The sequence below is a fragment of the Solanum verrucosum genome, unplaced genomic scaffold, assembly GCF_900185275.1.
Source record: "Solanum verrucosum unplaced genomic scaffold, falcon-dt-bn FXZP01000180.1, whole genome shotgun sequence".
NCBI classification, from domain to species: Eukaryota; Viridiplantae; Streptophyta; class Magnoliopsida; order Solanales; family Solanaceae; genus Solanum; species Solanum verrucosum.
Window position 1 is genome coordinate 867,760 of NW_026020402.1, and position 9,567 is coordinate 877,326.

General features: G+C 33.5%; 2 protein-coding genes across 2 annotated transcripts; one reads left to right on the top strand and one right to left on the bottom strand.

Annotated features, from left to right (window-relative positions):
• The first annotated feature begins 3,350 nt into the window (after nt 1–3,350).
• On the top strand, nt 3,351–5,602 carry LOC125840202 (uncharacterized protein C594.04c-like). Its single transcript, XM_049519165.1, has 3 exons — nt 3,351–3,627; nt 3,872–4,135; nt 5,032–5,602. The coding sequence occupies exons 1-3, from the start codon at nt 3,412–3,414 to the stop codon at nt 5,506–5,508; spliced, it is 957 nt and encodes a 318-aa protein (XP_049375122.1). The 5' UTR covers nt 3,351–3,411; the 3' UTR covers nt 5,509–5,602.
• Nucleotides 5,603–6,134: 532 nt separating this feature from the next.
• LOC125840096 (cytochrome b561 and DOMON domain-containing protein At5g47530-like) lies at nt 6,135–8,196 on the bottom strand. The gene is made up of 2 exons (XM_049519077.1): nt 7,035–8,196; nt 6,135–6,358 (listed from the first exon to the last, which is right to left on the bottom strand). The coding sequence occupies exons 1-2, from the start codon at nt 8,194–8,196 to the stop codon at nt 6,135–6,137; spliced, it is 1,386 nt and encodes a 461-aa protein (XP_049375034.1).
• Between the last annotated feature and the right edge of the window lie 1,371 nt (nt 8,197–9,567).

The window sequence follows — 9,567 nt, forward strand, 5'->3', positions numbered from 1 at the left end:
CTCTTCATTAGCATACATGACATACTTGCCTGCTATCCAAGTATGTTATTCCCAATATATTATGACGATGCTTTCTTGGTTTATATTTTATATTTATATTTGATGCCCATTAAATCATCATTTCCTCATTATTAATTGTATAAAATGTGGCTGCCCCCCCCCCCCCCCCCTCTCTTTCTCTTTTCTCTTTAATATACTAACCTCTATTCTTTTTGTCGTTGTATGTGAAACTTGTTCGGGTCCTTATGGACCCTATCCTTGCATTTTTCTTTGGGTCATGGAGGCCCAATTCTATTTTATCCGAGTCAGCCTGCCATAAAAACCGACGAACAGGCTCCGAAGTTGAAAATATGTTGTAGATCGGAAGATTGGGCCAAAGGCCTAATCTTTATAAAAGATTGTATTTTGGGCCTAAGCCCTTGTCCTTTTAATTGCTATTATTGTGTTAGTTTAAGACAGGTGGAAGAATTGGGTCTAGGTCCAAAAGATAGAAAATACTTCTATTATGCTAGAATAGGACAGGTACAAATGACTTGAATGGGCCGAAGGCCCAAAACGAAAATGGGCTCAAATACTGGCCCAGGCGGACAGAAAACCAGATTTGGGCCCAAACCTCTTTCCCTCTTAATTTTTATTACGTTTATTTACTCGTTAATATTTTTCATTAATCTTAAGATCAACAATTCAAATCCCCGAAAGACGTCCATTTCGCTTTAAAAAAATTAACTAAACCAGTCATCTCTTAACAAGACTTAAACAAATAATTTTGTAAGATAACTCACTTAGACAATATTTAAATATTTCCCCTTTTCCCCTTTAAAATAGTTCTAATTATAAAATAGTTCAATTTTGCAAGTCAAGCCAAGTTAAAATTATTTTAGCCAAATAATTAATCGTCGGATAACCGCGTATTAGCGGGCATTTCAGGTGCATTTAAACCCTTCCCGAAATGCTAATAAGAACCCTAAACCCCCTTAAATATTTTTCAATTGATTTCCTGTTTTAATCTTTTGAAAAAATCAATTTTCTTAATTTCCCTTTAAAAATTAAGTGGCGACTCTTAAAACCAGTCCTAGTCGAAAATATACTTTTTAATAAAACAAATATTTCAGTCCAATATTGAAAGACGAAATTATAGCTTTTTGTTGAAATTGTTTTTTGATTATTGTATCAGTTTGAGTTTTTTTTTACTGAAACTGAAAATGGGTACTAAAATTTGAGATTTGACAAGAAAAAATTCATCTTCAGATTCATCAAGAAGGGCCATTGAAAAATCAACAAGCGTAGACCTTCCTGTCAAGACAATAATGACAATAAGATATCATCATAAAAAGATTCAATATCTATGTCAACTTTATTGAATTCAACAATGCCAATTGGGTTTTGTGAAAAATAGGTTATAGGAGAGATAGAAGAAAGGTGAAGGATGATGGTGTAATGGTGATGGAGATGATTGGAGGAGAAGAGACATCTTTGAACAATGAAGAGAAAAATGGGACAAGTTAAGAAGATGAATAGAATAATAATGAAGTTGGACAATGGTGGAGAAAAAACAAAAAAAATGCATAAAAGGAATGATTTTGGTGATGATTTTTTTTTATTTTTTAATTCTGCAAAAAGTAAGTGTGTATATTACACTGGGCAAGAAAAAATTGGGATTGACGTTTTAAGGGTGTCAATATCTCTGTTTAAAATACTTCAAGGGGGTAATAGGACCCCCGTGAAGTATTAGTGTGTAGTTGAGAATTGGGTAATAGGTTAAGGGGGCATTTGACTATTTTCTCTAGTTTATGCTCGTGGTTCTGACAAGAGGTTCTTCAACTTGAAGGGAATTAGTGATCTTGCTAAAGTATTGATCAAGTTAGATCTGCATCAAACTTGGCCACTAATTTTTTTGCTTATCAAGTTGACTCTCATTCTTCCTGTTTTTATTGCTTTTGTGGAACGAGCTTTCTCATCCATGAAGTACATTAAAAATGAACTTCGTAATTGTATTGGTGATGAATTTTTGAATGGTTGTTTAGTTTGCTATGTAGAGCGTAAGATATTTGGAAATGTAATCGTTTTCAACATATGAAAAGTCGTCGAGCACAATTATGACTTTAAGACTATAAGTCTCTTTTTGTAATGATAATATTACTAGTAGATCATTGTGACTTATAATTAGAGGTTGTTTTTTATGATGATAATATTAATCGTTATTTTATTTTTTTACTTTTTTTATTAAAGAGTTTGAGTTAGTATACGTTTACTTTTTTTATTAAAGAGTTTGAGTTAGTATATGTTTACACTATGTGATTGCTAACCGTTTTATGTTAAAGGAAGTGAGCACCCACAACCTTTAAATTCTGGATCCACCACTGCTAACAACCAAAGTAAACTAGGACTAAAATCCTCTCTAACTACTTTCTCTGTCTCTAATTACTTGTGCACTTTTGAATTGACACACATATTAAGAAAATAAGGAAAAAAAGGACAAATATACCCCAAACTATCGTAAATGGTATACAGATACCCTCTGTCATACTTTTGGGACTTTGGTGCCCCTACCGTAAAAAAACTAGAGCATATTTGCCCTTTACTCTAACGAAAGACCAAACAGGGACACGTAACGCAATCCTACGGAGAGACCCATTTGACCAATTAGTTAGACCCAAAATTTAAAAATCTACTAATTAATTAGCCAAACACTGATCTTCAAATAAATTGAAAAACTATTCCAAAATAAATAAGTAATTTTTTAAAGATCAATTTAGTATAGTAGTGCCACAATAAAATCATAATTTCTTTTACCAAGCTTTTAGAATATGCTTATTTGAAAATATAATTATTTTTCAAAAATAATTACTTTTTGGAAAGAAACATTTGTGTTCAGTAATCATTTATCTAAATATTTTTGTCAATATAAAATCAGCATTTTGTGCTTAATTAATACTTCAAAAGTAAAATAAAATACGATAATTTTTTAGCTTCTAAAAATAACTTCCTCCATTATTCAAAACTACTTTTATCTGTTCTTTTTAAATTGTCATGATTTTCCTTTTTAGAGTTAAATGATAGTAACAAATTTACCTAATATTTTATGATATATTTTTCATTATATTGTTATGTAAAAAATTGTAATTTATAATACTTTTTATATAGTTTTAAATATTTAAAAAATTTAGCCGTTTAAAATATCAAATTAATATGATTTAATTTAAACTTTAAAAACTAATCAAATTGAAAAGGAATGATTAATTTTATTTCTAAAAACTTAGCCAACCACGTCAACTTTCTAAATAAACACGTTTTTTTTTTGTCTTTTCCAACATTTTTGACTTCCAAAGCTTTTGGCCAAACAAGCTAATAGCTATCAGAAGTATTTTGGGGGGGCTTTTATCACTTCCCAAATTTTCAACTGCTGCTACCATGGCAACTCATAGCAATTTGAAGAATCCCTTGATTGCGTTTCTTGCTCCACTTCCCTCCTTACTTTTCTACCTATCTTTCCTTCGCCATTACCATGAAGATAATCCACTCTACAATTGGTGTTACCACCACCCTCTTCTGTTTGCTAATGTCTTGTTTTTCTTCAATGTCAATATCCTCTTCTATGCCATTGGTTATCTCCAATCTAGTCACTGGGTAATTTTATACTTTTTTTTTTAGATTAACTAATTTCAGTGATGAATTTCTTGTTAGATTTGATTTGGGTTTTTGTTGAAATATGGTAATTTGATTTGTATTCCAAATTAACTAGGCTAAGTTGATTTTGAAGTTATATTTTATCATTTGTAAGCAAAAAGTTTCTCAGGGAAATTGTGCTATTATTGTATTAATATTAGTAATGATTTGATGAATTGGGTTATTGTTGGAATTTGATTTTCAGATGATAGATTTGTACTGGACTGTGATTCCAGTAATGTTAGTGCATTTCTATGCAAATCATCCGTTGGCGCAGTATAATGTGTGGAGGTCTAAGGTGGTTATACTTTTAACTTGGATTTGGAGTATAAGACTTACTCATAACTACTTCCGTCGCGAGAACTGGCAATGGGGACACAGGCAAGATTGGAGATTTACAGATATGAGCCACCAGTTTGGCAAGAACTGGTGGTGGATCTCTTTCTTTGTTGTTTATTTCTCTCAGCAGGTGATTCTTTATCTGTTTGATTAAATGCCCTAATGAATTCAGTTCTTTGTTTCTTTTCTGTAGCTTATTTATTATACTAATGGCTAGAAACTGTGTAAGCCTATAAACAACAGATCAGCAAGCAGTGTCATCAATTTATTTTTAAAATGAAACACATAAATTATTCGTGAACTATTCATTCAGAATTGAGGACATTGTTTAGATGGTATTAGAGAATATGTATGATCATTTATGCAACTTCACTCAATGTCAGACTTCTATTCTTAGTAATTTTGTGGTGCAATGAGAAGAGTCCCATTCATAAAAATTCTAGGGGACATAACCCATATTACTAACTAGGGAAAGGATTTATCGACTGATTTTAAAGCCTACTAACATTGCCTGTTTTAGAATTTTCCTTCCCTATGATATAGCATACCTAATTGCTTTCATAGATTGTCGTGTTGTCTTCAAGTGCTCAATCAAGCGATAAAAGAGTATGCCTCACAAACAAGAAATGCATTCCAAGTTCTTCCCTCAAAGTTTTTGCTGTTCAGATGATACCATCTCTAGTTTTGATACCACTCACTTTAGTTAGTATTTTCTGCTTGCTCGACCATATAAACAAAAACATTGTTTGCTCAAAAGCATGGTACTGGTAAATATCATACCATGTTGCATTTTCACTGAAGGACCAACCTTCTTGGCCTTCACCAAGCATTAGCAAACAGCTTTCCAAGCATTTTCAACAGCCAATTTATTGTTTGAATTAATTGTGTAAAATCAAGTCTGGTTGCTGTAATATCTCGAAATGTGACAAATTGAATTTGCAGTTGGTTTGGTGGTGGAACAGAGAGACATTAGTGACTCCTTTATCATCCTCTATGGTTTTATTTATTTTTGACATGGTTTTGCAGATTTTTCTGATCGGTATATGCCTGCCTATGTATGTTGTCCACTCTGAAGACAAGCCATGGAATATCTGGGATTTCATTGCTGTATTCATCTGCTTGTCTGCCATTATAATTGCTTATTATGCAGATACCGAGCTCTACAATTTTGTGAGCAGAAATCAGAAACTAAAAGAGCTTGGCAAGCCAATGGTTCCCAATCTTGATGAAGGCCTCTGGAGGTATTCACGACATCCAAACTATTTTGGAGAGCAGTTATGGTGGTGGGGACTCTTCCTATTTGCCTGGAACTTGGGTCAGACTTGGACTTTTGTTGGTGCACTCGCTAATAGCTTGTGTCTTGCACATGTCACTGTGCTTGTTGAGAATAGGATGCTTAAGCAAGCCTACAGAGCTGAAGCATACAAGCTCTACCAGAGGACAACATCTGTGTGGATACCATGGTTCAAGTCATCCGCAAAAGGGAAAGATAAGAAAACTTGAGTCTATTTTCAATCTCTTTGGTGTCTTCCTTTGTTAAATGTCCACGATAAGATTTAGAACTATTGAATAAGTAATCTACTAATGTGCGTTTTAATTATGTGTCTTGTACAATTGATTTGCTTGCAACTGTCCCGTGTCATTCATCCAATAGCCTGAAAGCTTGCTAAGAAGAAACAAAAATATGAGGATTGTTCTCCACCAGAAACATGCATAATACATGTAAGAAGGTAGGAAGAAATCAGACCAACTGAATCCAGATATCTCAACATGTATTATATGTTGAAGGGAATTCGAAGAATGGACAAAAGAAACAACCTAATTACTTGCATATATGCTTAAACTATCATCTCGGTACACTTGTAGTTTAGTCCAGCGTAGAACTGAGAATTGTCCCCACTTCTTGCTCACTGTACTTTCTGATGTTGTTTCTCAATCCAAGTCGTGTCTCTTCCTTCCTCCCAATTTGATTTGCATCAAATTTGCAACTGTTAGTAAGCCTGACATACAAAAAAATGAATATTTCTGTAATTCTCTCATTAGAATAGCGACAAGAGAATAATGTGAAACCTTGAATCTCTTGAGATCATGCTAATATGGAGAGAGCTCAAGAACTTTAAGGTTTGAGCTCATGATTTGTTACTGATGGCAGAGTCATAGGCAAAGAAGTGCTTCATACATATTAACTCCCAAGCTGGTTGTAGTAGTAAGTAGATAATATGATGAAGTTGTCTTGGTAGAAATATGACCCGTTTTACTGATCTTACAGATTTCTTCCTTGTATCAGTCTCCTTAACAACACATGAAATTTCATAGCTTGGGCTTAAATCTTTTTCCGATACTTCCAGGAGAGCTGTCAATGGAAATAAAAGCAAACAATATAGAAAGAAATTTGTTGAATTTTCCATGGCTACACTTAAGATAAAGCTTGATTGAGTAGAAGCATTGAAGATAGTCTTGGCCTGGAGAGTTGGAACTTTAGTTCTGTCTTCTGCAGCAATTTATGAATATGTTCAATCAAATATTCAAGAGTCTTATTCCTGTTTACTTGCAACTAAAAGAACATTCTTATTTCAGTTTGCTTACAACTATTTCTTTTAAAAATCTTAGTTCAGTTGTTGGGGAAGCATGAGATCTTGAGAATGTAATCTTGATATTCCGTCAACCATTTCTCGTGCTGAACAGATTTATTATGAGAAATCAGGATTTATGTTTGCAATAGAAGGGTCTTTTTTATGAACTTGTTATGGAGTTTTTTTTTTTTTTTTTATCAAAATAAAAGAAAAGGCACACATTGCTCATGTGAAGAACCAGTATGTGGAGTATGTAGAGTTCATCGAAAATATGTATATGAAAAAAAAAGAACCCTGTATATATTGCCGTGTTTTTAATAGCATTCATCAATCAATAACAAGTACATCTAGTCTAATCTCTAGAAGTGGAATGTACATGAAATTTGGGCTACGAATTAAACTATGCCTACAAAATTGAAAATAACTAGTTGCAACTCTATGCCTTGTCTTCTATACCGTTTGCAGAAACTCCTTCTGGTGTAGCTGTTCCTTTGTTAGCGTTGAGGTAGCATCTGGAAACTTCAAGAACAGCAGCAACAAAGGCCAAGGAAGCAAGAAAAGCAATGTAAGCATTCTTCCAAATCCCGACGTCCATCATCTGGAAACCTTTGAAACAATTGAGAATTCCCATTATAATAGTACCATAACCAGTACACCAGTGATAGATATTCCAATACACCCTATAGTTGTGTTCCTTTGATGGCCGTAGACGATGAGCTAACACTTGTAATGTTGCAAGCACTAAAAGTGCAGCACCAATGTATCTATGACAAGTGTGTTGCTTAACTGAAGAAGATTGTCTCCCAAGATAAAATCCCAAACCTCCACCAGCAATACCGAGAAAATAAGCTATACTTTGACAATAAATATGTAGACTGAACCACAAAGCTGGATAGTACTCTTGTAATGGTAGATATCTCAGTCTAGCAAGAACAACACCAAGTGGCATCATCATTCCCCAACTAACCGCATTGATAATACCATGTGCAATCTTTATCTTAGACCTTGAATTTAGTTTTACATTATGACTACTTATAGGCACAGTTTTCCCAGAATGGAAATTTAAAGTGCCAAAAGATCTCAAGTTATCTCCTGACATGCCATGACTTCCTGGTGTATCATCATCTTGTAGTGGTCCTTCTTGCCAAACATGATTCACAACATTACTTCCATTCATAGGTAGCTCAAACCTCGCAAAGATGATGACTTGTCCATTGATATTCTGGGCTGAAACATCATGAACCGTAAAGCTCAAGTCACCTTTCACAAGGGTGGTTCCATAGGTGTCGATAGGTGACGTGTATGCTTCGAGAGTACCATCAGAACGTTGTAATGCAACAAAAGCTTGCGAGCCGATCATCCCTGTAGATGTTGGGTTTATAGCCCAAGCAAGCCATCTTCCGTGCTGCCTTTCAGACTTCCTAAAGGCGATATCGACAGTACGAGAAGGCACGTCGTAATTCCAGTGAATAAAAGAATTCAAAGTATGAAGATGGCTGCATGAATCGTAGGATTTTCCATTGAAGTGGAAATCGGAGCAGTTGGTTCGAGCATATGAGGAGAGGAACCATAGGGAGAAAAAGAAGCAAAAAACCAACAGGTTATTAGAGTATGCCATCAAGTACGTAGTTAATTTCTTATGATGAGAGGGTGGTGTATTTATAATATGCGTTCACTAATCCAATTTAGGGATGAACTAGGTTAGTTAAATTTGGAAGTTACTCGCGGATTAGGATCTATAATCCCACTATGAGTGGGAGTAGGAAAACTTAACCTTTTTTTTAAAGATTAGTACTAATTTTTAAACATAAGGTAAATTTTTTTTAAAAAAAACCCGCTTTTAATTTGTATATTTAATTGAACTAATCCCATTTATGGATGGACTAGGCTATACTAAAATTTGGAAGTAAATCACATTATGATGTGAATAGGAAAACTCACTCATTAGTAAATACTACTACTATCATTCTCTACTATAGAGATGTATAAGATGTCTCAATTTATGAAAAAGTAAGAAAATAGTTTTAGATAGTTGAATCATTTGATGAAATATGTTTATCCAATAGAGCGAAAAAGTACGTACTTTCTAAGTTGTAAAAGATAATGCATATACGAATTGTGGTAAACAATATGAAGGATACAATAGAAAAATCACATATAAATTAGGATTTATGTGTATAAATTATATCTTGTTGCAACACTAATAGGTATGAAGATTTTACTTGGAATATTTTATTTGGGGAATGTTCATTGATATTTCAAAAAGAATAAAATTGCGGTAAGTTAGGATATGACCCATTTTTAGTTTTTTAAAGATAATTACAATACAATGTATTTGGGTGATTTAACTTATAAAAGTGCAATTTCAAATATATACAATGAAGTAATTAATCTACAATAAATTGTCTTGTTTTCATTTATATTAAAAATAGCCAAAAATCGTAGAAAGTGCACACGGACTATACAACATAACTTGCCAAAAGTCATAGAAAGTATACACTAACTATACAATATATTATCTCACATATACATGAGTGATACACTTACATTATGATATACTCAAAAAGTTGAATATAGATTAACTCTATATAAAATATACACTGACTAAACATGAAGTATGCACTAACTATTCAATCTTGATCAACTCAAAATTACCTCTCTCTAAACGGTCCCAAATTTTAGATACGAAATCCTCTCGATGTTTCAAGTCTTTATGAAGAGGGGGGGGAGGGGAGAAGAAAAGAAAGAGGAGGGAAAAAAGGTCATTAATGCCGAAATTGGAAGGAAGAAGAAGAAGATTAGAAGCCATTAATTGTGAAATTGGAAGGAAGGAAGAAGAAGAAGATTTTGGCCAATTTCAAAAAGAAGGAGATTAGAAGCCATTAATTGTGAAATGGGAAGGAAGAAGAAGAAGACGACTTTGGCCTATTTCCATATAGGGAAGTGCTAAATGGACAGAATTATGTGGCCATAATTTGACCAGAATTGT

Bases quoted from the DNA above. Each gene is read 5' to 3' on its own strand.
- LOC125840202 (XM_049519165.1), top strand. From the start codon at position 3,412: ATGGCAACTCATAGCAATTTGAAGAATCCCTTGATTGCGTTTCTTGCT. The intron at 3,628-3,871 runs GTAATTTTATAC...TTTGATTTTCAG, and splicing joins ATCTCCAATCTAGTCACTGG to ATGATAGATTTGTACTGGAC. The intron at 4,136-5,031 runs GTGATTCTTTAT...ATGGTTTTGCAG, and splicing joins TTGTTTATTTCTCTCAGCAG to ATTTTTCTGATCGGTATATG.
- LOC125840096 (XM_049519077.1), bottom strand. From the start codon at position 8,196: ATGGCATACTCTAATAACCTGTTGGTTTTTTGCTTCTTTTTCTCCCTA. The intron at 6,359-7,034 runs GTATAGAAGACA...TTCCATTGACAG, and splicing joins AGAAGGAGTTTCTGCAAACG to CTCTCCTGGAAGTATCGGAA.